The 20,765-nt window shown below is 37.2% G+C and overlaps 1 protein-coding gene across 5 annotated transcripts in view; it reads left to right on the top strand.

The window, feature by feature from the left end:
- LOC106673148 overlaps positions 1–16,386 on the top strand; it is a 472,569-nt gene extending 456,183 nt beyond the window's left edge. For 4 of the 5 annotated variants that reach the window (XM_014405154.2, XM_024228684.1, XM_024228685.1 and 1 more), the window contains 2 exons: positions 10,212–10,270; positions 15,784–16,386. In XM_014405154.2, the coding sequence (XP_014260640.1) occupies positions 10,212–10,270; positions 15,784–15,787 (63 nt within the window). In that variant the 3' untranslated portion in view covers positions 15,788–16,386. The remainder of the gene's footprint in view (positions 1–10,211; positions 10,271–15,783) is intronic. The other variant, XM_024228687.1, reaches the window with a different exon arrangement.
- The last annotated feature ends 4,379 nt before the right edge of the window (positions 16,387–20,765 follow it).

Genomic DNA, 20,765 nt, shown 5'->3' with positions numbered 1-20,765 from the left:
TGTCGAGTAATCTATTTGATCCTTGACGACAAATGAAATGGCCAGTAGTGAAGATATAATTCATTTTAACTTATTCAATTCACTAGTTTTCGTGGTCCGCTTGACCAATTTATTGAAAGTTCTTATTACACTTAGACTGTTCTGTTTTTGAGAGGCGTCCTTGTTTGAACTATGTAATAAATGAATGAATGATCGTGTTTTAATATATAATTCGAAACTCAATATTGCAGTTTCTTAGTCGCACTGTATATACATTAGTTAAAATTATTATTATTTCCCTGTATAAATATAATATATTCTTTGGGTCCATGTTGTAGATCATCTACACATCTAGAGGTACTCGAACGGAATTGGGGATGATATCAAGTTTTTTGAGCCTGTAGGCTTAATGGCATTTGTTACCGAGTTTCAATCTCCAGTAATGTAATTATCCTAGTTTCCTGTAGCAAATTGGGTTTATCGCCTCCCAAGCACAAGGCTTAGGCCGGGTATCAGTGAGAATGGGAAGCGACTCTGGATGAGGGACGGCCTAATCCTTGGAAACGGTCTCAGCCGTGACCCCGTCCATTGCATAATTTACACTAACGACGGTGAATTACCCGGGGATATTAATATGTGAGATAATGAAATTCGCAGACATAATTAAGCCGCGTCTACCGCCGGCCGGGGGCTATTAATGAAACTGTCGGGTAGCTCTGAGTGGGTGCGAACTAAGGGACTTGAAATAGTTGGGATTGCTCGGTGAAATGAGTTGCTTTCGAGACACAGGCCGCCGAATCCTCCTTCACTTTCCATCCACGGACCATTTATAGCAACCGTAACTGCTAACAAGTGCCTCGTGCATTAATCAACAGCATTAGTCTTAATTGGAATGTACGGATCCACGGTATTTGAAGTCGGTCCTTGTAAAGCCTGGCCGTCGTACTCAGTAGAAACCAATTTAGTAATTATCACGTAATACCTCAAACAATTATAACTGGAATATCACCGACGTATTTAATGGACAGCCTTCAATTTTAATTACATATTAAAAACGATCATGGATGTGGCCAATTAGAAATAAAACAGCTCAATTCCTTTCGAGTTTCGAGGAATATCTTCATCACGACATTAATGGTTAATTTAAAAATCGAACAAATTGATCATCTATTCACAGTTTTAGTACGGTAAAATTAAATATTGATATCATATTGTAGCACCAGATCAAATTTGACCAGTGCACTCCATGTCAAAAATTTCAGACCGATCGTCTCATAACTGGTAAAAAGTAAATATCGTAAATAACTAGTTAAATTCACTATTTTCGTGGTCCGCTTGACCAATTAATACTTTACAAATAATTAAGGTTTTTAGTTGAGATGAAAAAAAGTTAATGGCACGAGAGGGATTCGAACCCACGACCTTCGGCTAGATACGCCGCTGCTCTACCACCTGAGCTATCGTGACCTCGATCCACTCGGACATCAACTCCCCATCTCAAACCCCCACCTTATGTCGTGGGTTCGAATCCCTCCCGTGCCATTAACTTTTTTTCATCTCAACTAAAAGCCTTAATTAATTGTAAATAACTAGTTTAACGATTGTTTCAAGATGTGTGTTAATGAAAAATAATGTAAAAAATAACGAAACTTGTAAAAAAGGCGAAAAACTAATTAAAATATATGGGCCACTTAAGCCTCTGAATATACACCGTCCCATAGCCCTTTCAAAATGTGAAGGCAAGTACTTCCCCAGGATCAAAGTCCCTTTCACACGAGTAATATAACAATTATATTCAATGTAAGTTTACAACAACAAAAAAAGGATTGAAGAGTGCGAAAAATTTACTCTTAGAAGTAAATTTGAAATCTTAGCGATTTTCGTATGCTCATTGTTAATCGAGTATAATCTGCGATTGTTCTGCTATATTTTTAATTCATTTTTCGTTTTCAATTGACCATATTACTTCTTTCAATCAATTAATTATTCTTTCTAAGTAAGGTCTAAAAAGTCAGTGTTACGAGCGGGATCCCTGACTTTTTTTATCTCAACGAAGACCTTGCATAGAAAGTATGTTTTTAATAATAATGGTAGTTATTCTTCTTGAAAATGCATTTTTATATAAAGAAAACATTTGCTTTGGTTTTTACCTATTACACCTATTACATTCTAGCGAATACCACTCTTAAAAAATTTAAAAAACAATGGAGAGGAATATGACTATCAGAGAATGGAATAAGAAAAATATGGATGGACGCAAAAGAAGACAGTATAACAGAAACTTACATCTCCACCATTCGAGAACAGACGAAATTCTGCATCACGCATATTTTTAAGACTGCGATATCGTACGTATCGATATTCCTTAGGGTAAGTGGGAATAAGCCCTCTATTCACGCAAATAAATACATTCGTTCCAGTAATAAATGTACCACGATCTACAGATGTGCCCAACGTCGCGCATAGGTCATTTGGGATGTCGTATTTCTTTCTTTGCAGTCTGTTATTAAATGCTCAAACTGGAAGTTCTCTACACAACGGATATCTGTGTGGTCTCACCCCATTCGGTGTGCGTGTATGACCTTGGTAGCGAGTATTTTGTCGATGGTTCTTGGAGGAAAGCGGGTTGTTTTATCGTATATGTTATTGATATTTTTGTCACCTAGTAGGTGTTGAGAGAGGATGTATTTATTAGCGTGAATGCGTTGAGTGGAATATTGAGTACCCTATTAACCCTCGAGATATATTAATACCACCACCATTGAGTGAATGGTTTAAATAAGAAAGAATGTATTTAAGAGTGAAATTGTGAATGGGTTTGGATTTAGAGACTGATTGTGATGGGGCTGAAGTGACCAAAGTACTGGCTAGGCGGCCGGACGGAGAAGACCGAGGTCTTATCCCGGACTCCCAGCACCCGGGGGTGGGTGATTCTTAAGGCCTACCGGTAATTTATTGTAAATCATATTGCATTTTGTCGATGGACTGCAAGAAGCAAGAAGTATATTTATGCGTACGCAGGTTTGAGTTTATGTATATGCAATCAGTACTAATCCTTAATATTTTGGTTTAAGCCCAAGAATACTGGAATCCATACATTTTAATAGCAGTTAAATATATAATGTTAAAAGCGTTAAAGCAGCATTCTGGAATAGACAAAGCGCCTATTAAAATAATTGCAAATGAAAGGGGCGATAAAATAACTTCAAATGTGTGTTAGATGGGACCCAGAGATGTGTGTTTTGCGATCCTTATCTAAAGTAATAACGCCGTCGTGGGCCGAGCTTTTTAATAACATGCTGCTTAAAGTACACAGGCGGGTAAAAAAAGTGGGCAAACAATTTCCCAAATGGCCTCAACCGGCAAGCGGAACGACATCGTCGATGGTGTGCAATCTTTCAGTTGACGATCTTCTTGATGGATGGTTTTTGAGGAAACTCTCACGTTTATTAAAATCAGAACAAACAAGTGTTTCCAAGTAATTAAGAGATCCAGTTTGCGCTGACCCTTCCGCCGTGATAAATTTATCCGTGCCTCTTTTGCCGGCTGCATTAGTCTTGTGACTCGGAATCCATTTCTAATTTGGTCGATTGTCAGTTTGATGTTTTGTCGATATCGAAGGCTCCTGTCATTTATAATCTCCGATTGATGTTATAAATGAGTTGTTATTTCCTTTATAAATAACTTGCAGTAAATAATGTTAACGCTGCAATTCTATGCACATATCAAGGTCATGATAACATTTTATAATTATTTTAAAATTCTATTTTTATCATTCAATTAATTAAGGTTTTTAGTTGAGATAAAAAAAGTCAGTGTCACGAGCAGGATTCGAACCCTCGACCTTCGGCTTGATTCGCCGCTACTCTACTACTTGAGCTATCGTGACTCCCCTCGGACACCAATTTCCCATCTCAACCCCATCTTTTTTGAATTAAGGTTAAGTCCGACGATTGGGATACTATAGACGAGAAAAAAAATGCAGAAGATAGATCATTAATATGGCAAACAATTAAATCAAACTATTTCTGTTTTTCATGGCATTAAAAAATTAATAAAGCCAAGCTACTTAGCAAAAATAATTTATAAAATGTATCTTACGAAGCTTAAATGATTATAACAAAATATTATTCTACAAAAATGAATACAAAACGTATTATCACCTAAGTTATTAAATTAGTCAAAAGTTATACTATAGAAACTGTAATGACTCATACTCTGCACATGATTAAAATAAAATCCTTAATTATGGAATGTATTTTTTATATAAACCCATTATATTTCGTGGTCTATTGACCAAATTACTTCTTTCAGTTAATTAATATTTTTATGTAAGGTTTTGGTTGAAAATGAAAAAGCTAACGCCACGAGCGGGATTCGAACCCACGACCTTGAGCTATAGCAGATTGACAATAGCAGAGTTGGTGTCCGAGTGGATCAAAGTCAGGATAGCTCAAGTGGTAGAGCAGCCCAAGGTAGTGGGTTCGAATCCCGCGTGTGACACTGACTTTTTTATCTCAACCATGGCCTTACTTAAAGATTAATTAATTGAAAAGAATTTATTAATATGCTTTATTATTTATTTAGTTAAACAAATTTATCTGTTCCGTATGCAAATGTTTGGATAAACATTGAAATCATTAGCTTTATTACTTATGGTATTTTCGAATACGACAGAGGGGAATTATTCGGTTGACCTAGTAATTCTTCTTTTAGTGGAAAGGCTTTAAAAGCCGTATTCTTGTATCGTTAAAACGGCTTAAGACGGATTAGTGAGATCCAGTAATGCTTAATGAATTTTCCCTCCTTTTTGTCATTTTTCAAATGTCGTGTAATCTTTTGATTCTAGATGAAATGGCCACGGAGAGCATTAGTGAAGTATACTTCATTTTAACTCATTAAATTCACTAGTTTTCGTGGTCCGCTTGACCAATTAATATCATTTAATTAATTAAGGTTTTCAGTTGAGATAAAAAAGTCAGTGTCATGAGCGCAATTCGAACCCACGACCTTCGGCTTGATACGCCGCTATTCTACCACTTGAGCTATCATGACTTCATAAGGGGGGGTTGAGATGGGAAGTTAGTGCCCGAGGGGATCGAATCCCGCTCGTGACACTGACTTTTTTATCTCAACTAAAAACCATAATTAATTATTTTTTAATTTAATATTTTTAAAAAACGGATATGATTCCAACGATCCAAGTCGTTCCAATAATAATACCTACTAACCCCCTTTTATCGTTGTCGCTGCTTTATTTATTTATTTATTTTATTTTATTTTTTTTTTTCAATTTAAACTGTTTTGCATAAAACTTTTCTGTAAGTCGAAAATTGTAGTAAAATTGTAATATGTTCGGAAAATCGTTAACGATTTTTTCAGATATTGCTCATCGATGACCAAGTGTAGAATTTACAAAACAGTGTAGTTGTTATTTATCATAGAAAATATTAACTTTTAGTTTTATTTATGGAAATTTGGTACGTTATGCCTTAAAAAAGAGGTTTAGTCGGTCTTAATATGTGTAATTATTTAATTACTTGTACAGAGGTGGGTATTTATATCCCAGAATGAGTGCGCAAGATTCACGCCAATAACATTAGTGTTAACTATTAAATATTTTTATAACAGATGGAACCACAAACTACAATTCGACATAAATTGAAAACCGACAGCAACTTACATCATACAAGCCGACTAAAAACCACACCGTAACAAAATGGCAGCACTAAAATACATGATTGACAGACGAAAATCAATCCCACTAACCAAAGACAGGTTCGAAACCGAATTTAAAAGAATACAAATAATAGCACACAATAACTGCTGTAACATAAAAAAAAAAAAAATAGCAAATTTAACATAACATAACAAAACGAGTACACAAAAGCAAAACAACACCTCAAAAACAGGCATTAAATAGACCACATTAACAAACATTGGGAAAGAAACATACAAACAAACTAACTTATTAAACAAATTAGACACATAAATAGCACTAAAAACCACAAACACAATCAGAAAATTCCTAAGACAGAACATCAACAAGGCGGACCGACGAGAACCATACGGAGTGTACATATTGACGTGCGAATGCTGAGATAAATGCATCGGACAGACAGCACGAAAATTGAAAGACAAATACAACCAATTATGAAACTAGTACACAACGTACACAAAAAAAAAATTAAAAATTAACATACTCGAAACTTATAAATATATAAACATTACACATACTACACTAAAAACACTCATAGATACGAAAATTAACAATAACTCATAAATGTCATTCGCACGATCGAAAACATTACACAAATTAAAAAGTAAAAGGAAGGAAAATAAAAAATTAATTAAACAATTAACACGCAAACATCATTTGCACAATTTAAAACAATATACAGATTAAAAAGGAAAAGCACACCGAAAATCCAAAAGACCGACTAGAACATTTAAAAAACTAGTAGTAAAGAATGGTGCTCTACTTGTAAGCAACTTCCAATTTCATTAGAATAACAATCACTAAAAGTTGACTTGGTCACACAGTGGCATCCAAAGATTTAATGGGAATAGAGCAAACTTGCTCGTACGTAATGGAAGAATAATCTAATGCTTGTACCGAAACGTGTAAACATTTCGAGCAATTTCAATTGATTAATCTTTATGTAAGGTATTGGTTGACATAAAAAAGTCAGTGTCACGAGCGGGATTCGAACCCACGACCTTCGGCTAAATACGCCGCTCCTCTCCCGCTTGAGCTATCGTGACTTCGATCCACTCGGACACTAACCTCCCATTTCAACGACATTTGAAAAATGGCAAAAAGGAGGGAAGATCAAAAGGTGGAGTTGAAATAGGAAGTTGGTGTCCGAGTGGATCGAAGTCACGATAGCTCAAGTGGTAGAGCAGCGGCGTATTTAGCCGAAGGTCGTGGATTCGAATGCCTTACATAAAGATTAATTAATTGAAAATTGTTATTCGGTTAATCGGACCACGAACTTTAATGAATTTCTGACATTATTACCAAGAAAAAGCCAAGCTTATTCCTTAAGAAGTTTATGGTTTACATCAAATCGAACATAGCTCAGTAAAAGATGATGAACAAACTGTTTTCTTTATCACCGCAGTAGGACCACAATATCTCATAACGATAATAATTTATATTACCCTTACTCCCCACTCAAAGCTCCCAAATTTATATTACCCTTAACTTAACCCACCAAACAGACCTACAAATATTACTATAATAAATAACTACACAGCCCCCCCCCCCTACATCCAACCCTAAAATCTCATAAGCACATAAATTAACAATAACTCACTAACATCGTTGACATCATTAAAAACATTACAAAAATTAAAAAGGAAAAGGACGGAAGATCAAAAGACGACTAGAACAATAAAAAAGACTCCGACATAATAAATACTGATAATACCTACACAACCCCCACCAACCATCCACGACCTCATAACTTCACTCCACAAATATCACTGAAGATGGCGAAATACCGGAACGCATTTGAATTAACCAAAATCCGTGCGGATAGGCAGACCAGGATATCAATTTGTATGACAGTACTTGCGAAACATAAAAGAATGAATTTTAATTCATTTAAGAGCCATCATCTGTTTTTATAATAATCTTTACGCCGTCTTTAAATAAAAACTGAATCTTTATCTCATTTATCCTTAATATTTTCATTCGATCCGAATATCGGGTTACGGAGAGACGCAATAAAGTCAAATATAATTCTGAGAATTGCGCCCTTGTGGTACTTAACAAAGCAGAAGAGTCCTCTTTGGCCCACTTTCATTTCTTTGGGCTGTTATGCCGACGAAATCATCTTTTGAGAAAATCCTATTCCTATATCCAGTAGCTCGACCCGTGAAAATTTTCAAATTCCTCCCTCCTCCCCTCGCAGGAATTAGAATGGGCCAATTTTCAGGAGCGAATTGCTTTATTAAACTACCGTCCGAAATTGGCCCTTAAAACAAGGGGCCAATTTAAGCTCGCAGGTTCCCCAGGGTTCCGGGCCGGTTTAGTTAGGTTTTCTTCGGAAGGAAAAGTGACCTTTGATGAAGCAGACCCTCCAAAAGGCAATACGCCTCCGACCGCCCCTGGGAAATGTCCCGCCGGCCATTAAAAATCTAATATCTTGAAGGGATTCCGAGTAAAAAGGGGTGGTATCTTGCTTTCAGGGTCCGTAATGTGGAAATAATGCCCTTACGATGAATCTTATGTATTGTTCCGCCGTGGTACTCAGTCTAAACTCAAATGTGATGAATCGCCTGTTTCTCTCAGTCGGGCGAATTCAACCTTCTTTCGCGATGTACACTATTACAAGACAAAAAAAAGCTTCCTTCGTTATATTTTGAGTAAAAACATCACAACAATATTCTTCCTTGAGTTTATCTATTCAATAACAATTTCCTGAAATGAAAAACTTTCCAAAGACTCGAGCCGGAGGGCGAGGAAGTGAAGAATATATTAATTGATTAAGTCCATCTATTGTAAAACACTTTCCACGCTGGGCTTTTTCCCTGTCAGCCGGAGGAAAGATCTCGCCGAGCCCATTGAAGGTAAATGAGAGATTTTCAATTAATTAAGGTTTTGGTTGAGATAAAACAATCAGTGTCAATAAACACGAAAACAGCAAAGAGAAGCACTCGTAGATGTTAAATTCGCAAATTCAATATAAACGTAACAATGAATATGAAAAATACGACCAATGAACATATCATGAAATACCCCTAAATAAATTCTCTTAAAGCTAAGACGCGTTCCAAACGGTAAATCTTAGGTGTAAAAGCATTACTGGATCTCACTAATCCGTCTTAAGCCGTTTTAACGATACAAGAATACGGCTTTTAAAGCCTTTCCCACTAAAAGAAGAATTACTAGGTCAACCGAATAATTCCCCTCTCTCGTAATCGAAAATAACATAAGTAATAAAGCTAATGATTTCAATGTTTATCCAAACATTTGCATACGGAACNCGAACCCACGACCTTCAGCTAAATACGCCGCTGCTCTACCACTTGAGCTATCATGACTTCGATCCACTCGGACACCAACTTCCCATCTCAACCCCACCTTTTGAATTTTCCCTCCTTTTTGCCATTTTTCAAATGTCGTGTAATCTATTTTATTCTCGGTGATTTTAGTAGGTGTCCGAGTGGACCGAAGTCGCAATAGCTCAAGTGGTAGAGCAGCGGCGTATTTAGCCGAAGGTCGTGGGTTCGAATCCCGCTCGTGACACTGTCTGTTTTTATCTCAACCGAAACCTTAATTAATCGAAAAGAATTTATTTGGTCAAGCGGACCACGAAACCTAATAAATGTAAATGAGATATTTCGGTCAGCCAACAGACAAAGGGGAAAGTTTTCAAGACTCTTAACGTTAAGCATAAACGAAACGTATGATTAAACTCTCTATTACATGTTTTATACCGTTTCTCAAACATTTTACATAAAACAGTAACCTTGTTTTGTCCAGGAGTTTTAGAAATTATATTTTGCACGCGCCTGAACTCGAACATTTTTTCAGCCATAAAAATGAGTGGATCTGCAACTGGGGCGCAAAATGATAACAAGGCGCCAAAATAGGTACAGGTAAAACAGATAAGTGAAAAATTGCAAGAAGAATCAGAAGAATCTTTATTAGGAAATTATAGACGTGAGATATATAAGTTTTTTTTTAATGTGAATCAATTCATCAATTCTAAGTAATGAGCCAGAACGAATTAAGGATGAAATCTATCAGGGCCTGTCACATCTGCTGGCAGGGTTTCGTCTGTTTAACGACAGCGATTTTCATTAATATCCTTTCCATTAGAAAACCGTTGACGAACCTTATTTACGACCCTCCAGGTTATGCGATTTGAATTATTACCTCAACTTCCCCTTTTTGATTTTTTCAGGAATAGCTTCAGCCTTTAAAATTATTCATTTTGATCAGCGGGAATTTATTCAGTCGGCTATAGTTTGAAAGATCGTTTTTATTGTCCAATTTGTACGCTACAGGTGGTCCCTTTTTCTCCCGAGAGGCAACAGATTGTCCTGTTTAAGTGCACATAGAGGTTTTATTGCACATCGTTTAATCTTGTTTTATAAAACAAATTAGCTCGAACGAAACTGTCACCATACCGCAGGAAAATTTAAGAACTTTAATATTGCTTTTAACTTTAAGCCTTACTTTTAAATTTATACTAATATATTTTATTTTTTTGTTACAGGTGCGTTTTTGTTTAACAGACAGACAATTTGGGAAGACTAGCTTTCGCTTATTTTTACGGTAAATATATAATATTATGCGTTTCTGTTAAATTCAATGAAATTGTGAACATGCAATATCATTTTGAGTCTGCGATATAATAGATCTATCATTTCGTCGTTTCCTATCATTAATTAACAAATCTGTCAAACGCGTTGCGGCTTCTCGCCATCTTCAGTGTCGATGTTATAAGCAGAAGTACACTAAAATGATCGGAAACGACCATACTAAAGATTATAATACTGACTGAGCTGTAATAAACTGCCAAAAAATAAATAGAAATATTTGTAATTTATTCTTATTCTATTAATTTTAATTAAATTAACCGATATATTGTTGTTAGTTGGATAAAACTAAATAAAAAGTACAAACCAAAAAGCAACTAATCTTGATCCTCAGTTTTAAAAACCGATTTACTTAAGACTAGTAGACATGAAGATTACTCATTTTGTAACAAACACTTTTTATCGTCTTTTCTTGCATTCTCTTTAACCATGGAAAGACATCATCTTACTAAAAGTCCGCAATATTATTGTGAGAATAGCCATCGAGGACACCGGCAAGTGGATATCGTAGAGGCAGTTGGTCTTTCTCACAGCGTGGACTGCCGTCTACTCGAAAGAACGGAAGTGCCATAGGAGGCTTAGTAGTGGATCTCAGCCCATTACGGCGCTAAGGGACGACAGAAATATTGTGTCATTGCTGTAAGACGGAACCCTTTCCATAGTGCCCGCCAGATCCTAAATGAAGTACAAGATGTTTTGCCAAGGCCTTTATCAACACAAACGATTCATAATCATTTGTGGGAAGTTGGCATCACATCTTGTGCCCATTTGAGACGACCTGCAGAGCAGCCGGCCACTAGCAACTCGGGAGAATATGGTACATTGCTTTCCTGTATATTCGGTCGTCCGTAAAAGGACAATGAGGATCTTTAACGTCCGCACCAGGCACATAGGCCTTATCGGACGTTTAGATTCTCAAGATGAGAGCTGACGCACCTCCGCATATAACAGATGTGTGTTACTTCCGCAGCATTGGTGTAGAGGCAGCTCAGCCCGGAAGGGCCAAGACAACGACGCTCCCCGCTTGAAAGAATATGGTACATTCGTTCCCAATCTTGCTCGACATCCTGACAAGGACGTGAGGATATTTTAACACCGCGCCTGCCCTAGGGCCATATAGGTCCTCCGTGCGAGCACGGGATCGTTTTTCAAGTAAGGAGGCGACACGCTTCCGTCTACGGTGGGGTGTGCAATACCGTAGATTTTCACGTAGAGCCTTTAAAAAGGTTCTTCCCCTCTTGGCCCTTCTGCAGGGCTGGGTCGGCACCAGTTTTTATTGAAGTGGAATGCCGTCCAGAGGATACGATGTACCCCTTGGGCTACTCTCAAGGAACCTCACCACGTACCACTACGAGTCCGACCTCAATTGCAAGCAGTAAGGTTGGAACATAGTAGTAATTCAGTAATTCTCGCACATAGGCCTCTCATAGTGCTGTCCGCGAAGTGTAACTGATCTCACACCCGACGGTTAATTGTGGCTAAGGTCTTTTCAGAGATTTGCCATACCGTCTATTGATTTAGAATGCTTGCCAGGCACTCAAGGCTACAGTTAACCTGAGAATATGGTACAGTTTCATTCCCGCATACTCCATCATCCTAAAAAGGATTCTGAGGATCTTTAACGTCCGCACCTGGCCTATTCGTCCTTATCGGACGTTTTGACTCTCAAGATGAGAGCCGACGCACCTTCGCATACGGCAGAATAGTGTTACTGCCGCAGCATTAGTGTAGGGCGAGCCGCTAGAAGACAACACCTGTTACGTTTTCTGAGGAGTCACGTTTCTGCCTGTACAGTGACAGCAGACGCCGAAGAGAATACCGAGAACAAAAGATACATACAATGCCCCAGTTCGTGCTCCCTTCAGTGCAGTTTGGAGGAGGCGTTGTAATGGTCTTGGCTGGGATTTACACGGTAACCCCACCGCAGTCCATTATGTCCAAGAAATTGCCGAGGAATCATCCCTCACACCAGGGATCTCATTGGCAGGGATTTATAACAATTCTGAATGACAATGCCAGACTTCAAAGAGGCAGAGTTTTGTATGTTTAGTAAACCTGGGAATTTCCCATCTGCCCCTTGTCTCCAGTCCTCGATGATAGTTCATGTGCACCTCCAGCTGACCTGCAACAGCCGAGTCATCGTTGCAACATCTATAGAGTGAAGTTCGTAATGAAATTACCGGCAACCTTATTAACAGTATGCTTTTTCTGTTTAATGCCCCAGTCTGACTAGCCCCAATTACAACTTCGACTCTCTGATAAATCTCACGTTTGAAATAATTAAACATAGGCCAGACAGTAACGCCTTAAGTGTTATGTATAACTTGTTTAGTTGTAGATTTGTGGTTTATGAAGGGCAATGGTTTTGGTTTTGCTGTTATTCATTTTCAACAGTGGCCTTATGATCTTCAAACGCTGTTTTCTATTTTCCTACAAGTTTTCTAAGTTAATTAGAATCCCCTCGCTGACATTTGCATCGAGGTAAAAAAACTGCCGGAAATTAAACCACCTTTTAACGGCTCCCGTCAATACTTCTTCCACGTTTTACTTTTGAGAAACAGGAAATTATGCGGACGGCAAACGGTTCTTCTGCTCTGTTACACGGTAGAAGTCTGTTCTTCAATATTCTTGTCAACTCCCTTTTACGCTACAGCGGGTTGGTCGAAGAAAATATCGTAAAAACCGCGGCAAATATCGGGAACAATTCATTACAAATCCCCTCCGATTTTTTCCCTTTTAACCCGAAGAAGTTTTTAAGGCCTGGCCAAAATTAAAAGGAATCCAAAACGTCTACTTTTTCGACACGCTCCTCCCTTTGAAATGGTGGAAAGTTTGGGGGGATCGACTTTCGCCGCCTGGGTAAGTTATAAACAGGAAAAGAAGTTGGATGAAATACTTCATTACTTGGTGTGGGGGACAAAGTTTCCCTCTCCATCACTTAAAATATCCCTCGGCATATTTTCTTTTTAATGTTCGTCTAATACATATTTCAACAACCTCAGCCAGCTATTACGTCTTCACAGTCTAAGCTTTTTTTTTCTTTCTTTCAAAAGGCATTTATGGAAATTGGAAAACAGAATTTTTGTTAGCTGTGAAAAATAAATATTTGTCTTTTTCATTTCAACCGTTTTATTCAAAAGAGTTCGGATTTAGATGCAGAGCTTGACGCCATGGGAATGTGGCGGGTACAAATTACCACCTTTAAAGCTGGATTTATGCTGCATTGCATACAGCCTCCTCTACTGCCATTTGTTAAATCAGCCGCATATTCCGCTATTAAATTCCTTAAAATTATTTTTTCCTGGAAAACAAGTATGAATAGATACATTATATTATACGTTTTACTTTTAGGCTTATATTATACGGCAGAGGTCAGTCAACCCCGGGGTTCGGTTTACACAGAAAATCCAGTTTTCACGTCCGATGAGATTCGAACCAGGAACCCCTACAGTGATGAATCGCCGTATCAACCGTCATCCCCTTAATTTTTAGTTAGTCATGTTTCTTTTTTATATATTGTATTTATAGTGAATCGAGGTGTATTGATGATTCTTGTTACATACTATTCATTTTGTGAAACACTCTGCAGATTTTACAAATATTACATGTTTATATTGACAGACAAAAAAACTGATGAAAAGTCTTAACAAGAGTAGGGGTTATCATCATAATATCAGTTTCGATTAACGCAAATAATTTAACACTGATTTAAAATATGTAAAATATTTTTTCATAACGTATAAAATTATTAGAGTACTTTAGTTTAGTATTAAAATAAGTTTTGAATTGTTCTTGATAATTGTACTATAATCTTGTATACTTTTATCCGCTTTTTACTCTATCAATATAATACAGAGTAATACTCAAATACATAACCAATAAATAAGATTGATACTACATTCAGAATCGTTTATTTTTTTAGGTTTTTAAGGTAAAACATTTCCAGTTTTTTATATAGTAGTGCGGTAGTTCCGATCGTTTTAGTCTGCCTACTGATGCTTATTTTTTATCTGTCAGGCACGTTTCGGCTTTTCAACTTCAATGGTCGGTCAGGGGTAAAAAAAGGGAGAGGCTGAGCTCATTCCTCGTGGATTTTTGATGTTGGAAGAAGTCGGAGTTGCTTTCTTTTTTAACAATTCTTCAATCGAAAGAAACAGCTTACGTGTTCTTAAGTAAGGAAAATTAAAAGGAATAGATTGATACAAGGGATTTAATTAATAATTTTAAACAGGAATTATGCAAATGTAATTGAGATGAAAATTGTCCAAATAATTTGCGGGTGTTTAGCTGAGATTTGGTTCTCAGCAACGGCTGGAGGAGACTCAACTCCTAATTTGCGGTTGGAAAGGGGATAACCAGCCAACGGAACATTTACATTAATGTTTGTTTTTTTTAGACGGCAATGCTCATTCATTCTTGTGCTCACATCTCCCAAGAGACATTGCACTTTCCTTCTTCATACTCAATATACATCTCGTCCGCAATCACCCCTTTTCTCCCTTTAGGGCCGAGCTAGGCACGAACTGCCTGGAGGTACGGCTATTTGTGTCTGAGAATGAATTTGAGAAGAGAATCTAACGAAGCCTACTTTGTAAAAGCATAGATACTCTGAATAACAGACTCTGTTATTTCACAAATCCCATCAAACGTAATTTAATTAACTCAATTTAAGTGTCTAGATCCAGTGAATGAATATATCCTTCTGCATAAAAAGAAACGTATCAAATGCCCGTACTTTAAAAAAACGTAGAATTTTTCATAACATTGTATTTTTTTAATTAGAGTATTGTTAGTAGTAGAGTATTGTTATTAGTTGTAAATTATTGGCTCTCAAAAAATACTGTCTCCCCCCCAAAAAAAAACATTGAAATGTATTTTTCAAAAAAAGTAAATCACTTATGTGTTTTTATATAATAGAAGGAAGGGACTCGCCCTTTATGAATCCAATTATAGAAGACTCACGCACTATTTCTTTTCCTCTCCCATACTTGTTCAATTATCTCGAGGAAAAAACTGACTTCAAATTTATTAATAGCCTGTCAAGTTAATTCCATCGTTTATAACATTCAATTAATTAAGGTTTTAAGTTGAGATAAAAAAAGTCAATGTCACGAGCGGGATTCGAACCCACGATCTTCGGCTTGATACGCCGCTACTCTACCACTTGAACTTTCGTGACTTCGATCCCCTCGGGCACTAACTTCCCATCTCAACCGCACCTTTTGAATTTTCGCTCCTTTTTGCCATTTTTCAGGAAGTTAGTGCCCGAGGGGATCGAAGTCACGATAGCTCAAGTGGTAGAGTAGCGGCTTATCAAGCCGAATGTCGTGGGTTCGCATTCCGCTCGTGACACTGACTTTTTTATCTCAACTTAAAACATTAATTAATTGAATGTTATTAATTGGTCAAGCGGACCACGAAAAATAGTGAATTTAATCGTTTATAACATTTTTTTACATTTGATTGTAGATGATCCGGTAAATGGAATTGAAACTAAAAATCTTCAATGCTGAAACTCTCTCTGTGCGCAGTTTATAGCGAAATCCTAATCTCAATAATGATGCGAGTTTGGACGGACATAAGAGACTGTTGGCGTTTTACTCCTTTGGCCGACTCTCCACTCCAAAAGGTTGCCAACCCAACTCGTTATTGTGTTAGAAAGTGCATAAACGATGATGAAACTGATAATTCTCCCAGACTGGGTATTTGAACACAAAGACTGTTTGATTTTATCTGCATCTTAATGAAGTACCACAGAACCATTCACGTACCATGAATCAGAGAAAACTTGCGATGTCGTAAAATGATGTATTAAACTAATCGATCAACCAAACAATCTTATGATTTAAGATCTCACCTTTATCACCTCTCATTTCAATTTCGCCTAGGTTTGCTCCCGGTTAAATGTTATTGTTCGTACGTATAAAGTTTCTTAATCCTTCAAAATGACGACATCTGCCAGGCACTACAGCCCATTTTATTCTGTAGAATTTTAGAAATTCAATCCGGTTTGTAACCTTTCAGATGTATCTGATTTATGGTGATAATAGTTAATTATTCGGAAATCGTGAGATGCGGTCTGGTGTGACGTAGGTTTCAGAAAAACATTTTCTTTATCGCGCCAATGTTTCGATCTTTATTGAGATCATCTTCGGGGAACACTCTGTGAGAGAGCCACTCACACAAGAATGGTACAATTACGCAGAAAACAAACACTTTGAGGCCTGAAGATGATCTCAATAAAGATCGAAAAGTTGGCACGATAAAGAAAATGTTTTTCTGAAACCTACATCACACCAGACCGCTTCTCACGATCTCCAAATAATCATTAACTGACGGTCACTAAACACCACACAATAAGGTCAATGTAAATGGAAAGAATGAATACATACAAAGGAGCATTGAAAATGGTTTGGGTACTTTAGTATTGTAGGGATTAGATACATTGGAGGTTGGAACGTTTAAGTCCTGATGAAGAGGATATACTGTTTTTCTTTCGACTTGGCCTTATTCCTGATTATTTACACTTAAATTAGACAGGAAGAAACAAAAAAAAATATCAAAACGCCAAATTTATATTGAGACCCAATAAAAAGCCAATCAATATTCGTAAATGCCTTGCAATACATGGTCGCAACACAGATGATAAAAGTATTTTAATTATTCATTTATCGCTATCCATAATTTGGTGTTTAAATTAAAATGGGTCGGTGGTATGTCGGTCTGGGAAAACAGCCATGGGATAGGATAAACCCGGTTGGAAATATTTACAGGCCGGTTACGTGTTCCGCTCAAATTATTTTTAACCCGCTTAAAAGTTCAGGTGTTCCGTCCGAGGGGATTTTGTGTACGGAAAAGTTTGCTAACGAGAATAATTGTCTGTCTGAAGGTTATAATAACTTATTAGGGCGGGGGTCGGAAAAGAGGGTTGGCGTGATCGGAAGCACTACACGTGAGGTGCATTGCGCGACCTGTCATGGCCTCTCCCCTTATCTACGGCTGTGTTCGCTGCCCTAGGTTTTTCGTAAGAAAAAATACCGGCTCATTCGGGCATAGATTGTTTCCCTTATCTCGAATCGGGTTGAATTTGGGGGTTGCATAGAAACGACGAAACGCCCTGATTTCATGTAATTGTATGTCACACGGTCGTCCTCACCGCTTAGCTCTCGTGTCGAATTCAATAGTGTTTCTCGTCACAAAACACAAAATCCCAACTACCCTGGTTTTAAACAATTTCCAGCATACTATTATCTTTGAGATTCAAGGTGTTGTAGTTTGTTCTGTTTTAACGTTTCACTAAGGGGGGGGGGCGTCGGTGGTCGCAACGGTTTAGGCGTTGACACTGCGCTCATCAATGTAAGGTAAAGGTTCCGGGTTCGAATGCAGCGGCCCTGCATTCGAACCCAACATACTTACAAGTGGGCTTTTTTCAAAAACACCGGCACCCTGAGGGTTAATAAGACCTGTTGCAAACTCTCGTAAAAAAAAAAAATATATATATATATATATATGTATAAATCATTTACTCACATTTTTTCTTTTTCCAATCCCCTTGCATTTATTATGGTATATGTAAGTTACGCCTGCACAAAACCATTAGTTCAGCGACATATGATGTTGCGTCTGTACAGATTCGGAGAATGTTTGTAAGCAATAAACCCTTCCCTGTTCACTATTCCTTTTACACTTGTAAAGACAGTATTAGATTAATCATATCCGTGAACAGGAAAGGTTCTTCTCAAATTATAACTTGTGTTTAACTAATAAAGTTCTTTTTAAAAAGACTCTCGTTTAGTCAACACACGTAACTTGTATGTATATGTATTATTTCTACATCGTGTAAAAAAAAGGTAAATATTATGAAATTTATTTACTTGTAAGAGAAAAGATGACTGATGATTTTTTTTTTAAATTGATAATCTCACTAAATTATTATAATAAAAAATTAAATTGTTTAATTTTTAAGTAAACGTTAGGTTATAACTATGTAGCCAAGATTGATCAAAAATATAGCGATACATTTTAAGACATTATGAGATTTGCTACAAAAGAAGTATTTGTACTGAGTTTCGCTCGTTTTGAATATTTGACTGGTATGATGTTTCAATCCGATTTAACTTTGGCCAGAAGCGGTCGAAGTTTGCCAGCTCTCTTCACCCTTACGGCCCCAGCCACCCTTCACCAGCGGTTGACATTTCCCGGATAAAAAAAATTACTTGGCCATACTCTTCCTTTCCTCCTTTGCAGCCCTGTACTTGCTAAACAGATAAGAGCGGAGCAAGCCGATTTGTCTGAAAGGTCTCCGGCTTTGGATAAGCCGACTCTCCCAAAGCCGTCTGCTTTTTAAGAGGGATTATTTATAAAAGGAAAAAGTAATTGGCCGATGCGCGTACAGATTGTTCTGGAGATTTTTACCTTAATCTGCGATTCAAAACGTAAATGGGGAGCTCTCCTTATCCTCGAATCTTTTGAATAACGGAAACGGGGAGAGGCTTTGCGGAAAACACTGACGTTCGAGAGTGTTTGCCTCCAGGATCTGAAGCGTGTGTTCACTCCTAGGTAATAACTTCTATTCCCAGCCTGTTGGATCGACCCTTATTTAAGGTTTATGAGCAATAACGACGGCCTTATCGGTTGAAATGAGGCTTCACACGCCACTTGGCATCTCCCGTGCTCTTGGTCGGCATTTCCGGCTAATTTCTCAACGCTACGACTCTTCCGTCTGGATCGGGAGAACATTCCCCGCTTGCAAAGCGCGTTTTTGATTTAAAAAAAAAGTCAGTTATTCATCTACTCCTTCCTTAGTTCGTGAGTTATTTAGTCACGGTTTTCTGGCGTCAATTTAAATTTATTCATTTACAATTTGTTAATTTTTCCTCACCATATGGAGTGGTAAGGATTTTTCTTTACCACTAATGGATTTTCTAGAAGATATTCACTTCTTTTATTAAATGAAGAATTCTTCTCGAAGGAAGGGTATCAAGATTTATGGGGTTTTGTGGGGGAGAACAGTTTTTCCAGATACCACAGCCTTTTCCTAGCTATAGCTGAATATATTTGTTCTGTCGTCTCTTCTAGACATAATTGACACTGATCATTTGTTGATAGTCCCACTTTTTTAAAATGATATTTAACCGGATCATAACGATTTACATGACAGATTAACATACCTTTCTTTTAAGTAGTATTATCTCTTTCTTCCGTTGAGTTATTTTTGCTTGTCGCCTTTTTGCTAGCCTCATGCCTGCTCTTTGCGCAAGCCAATTAAGTGTGAAGAAAGCGAGTAAGTATCACGTATAATTACTTAAACATTACTTGTAGGATATCATTATTCAAAGTAATTGGATATTTATTTAAATCTGGGTCGTATTTTCTCACAATATCTATTGAATAAACGTTAAAGCATATTGTTATTGTGTGTGACCTGTTTTTTCATAATTTGTTGAAGTCGTGAGAAGCGGTCAAGAATGAGTTAGTTTAGAAAAACACCATTTTCATTTTTTAGACGACGTTTCGACCTTTATTCGGGTCATCTTCAGGGCCTGGGTAAATTACAAAACATATTGATTGGAAAAAATACGATTTAGGATGTAAATATAAATTTTATGTAATAATGGTGTTGTGTGAAAGTGTAGTGAAATGTTAATTCGTATACTGCTGTTTTTATGTGGTTCTGACAGGTTTGGGGACGCGTTAAATCTAGGAAAATTTCTTTGATCGTAGGCGGTTCTATTTAACTCAAAGGAAGACGAGAATGAGGATTTTCTGGATTGGATTTGTAATTCGGCATTCCATATTGGAAAGGAAGTTGATTATTTAAGGACGATAAAGGAAGGAAAGGAAAAAATAGCAATTTCCTTTGAATAAACGTTAAAGCATATTATTATTGTGTGTGGCCTGTTTTTTCATAATTTGTTGAAGTCGTGAGGAGCGTCAAGAATTAGTTTAGAAAAACACAATTTTCATTTTTTTGCTGACGTTTCGATCTTTATTCGGGTCATCTTCAGGGCCTGGGTAAATTACAAAACATATGTTGGAAATAATACAATACAGATGTAAATATGCATTTTAAACCAAGTATTTCAAACTCACTTAAAGTGTGGTACCATTTGGTTTTGGGTGAAACGTGAATTTTTATTAATCATCAACTTAATAATCAACTTCCTTTTCAATCCATTTTACGTTTTAGTGGTCAATTGACCAACTTACTACTTTCAATTAATTATTCTTTCTATGTAAGGTCTTGGTTGCAGCGTATTTAGCCATACGTCGTGGGTTCGAATCCCGCTCGTGACACTGACTTTTTTTCACTTCACCGAACAGCTCCCCGTAGCCACTTTATCGCTGATAAATCCATCCGATTACACATTTGAAAATGGCAAAAAAGAGGGAAATTTCGAACTGCTGTTGGTTCAGGTAGAGAGTTGGTGTCTAAGAGGATCGATGTCACG

This window comes from Cimex lectularius, unplaced genomic scaffold (genome assembly GCF_000648675.2).
Source record: "Cimex lectularius strain Harlan isolate CLEC.00 unplaced genomic scaffold, Clec_2.1 scaffold276, whole genome shotgun sequence".
NCBI lineage: Eukaryota > Metazoa > Arthropoda > Insecta > Hemiptera > Cimicidae > Cimex > Cimex lectularius.
Note: the sequence above shows the minus strand (reverse complement) of the source record. Positions and strands in the feature narration are given on the sequence as shown.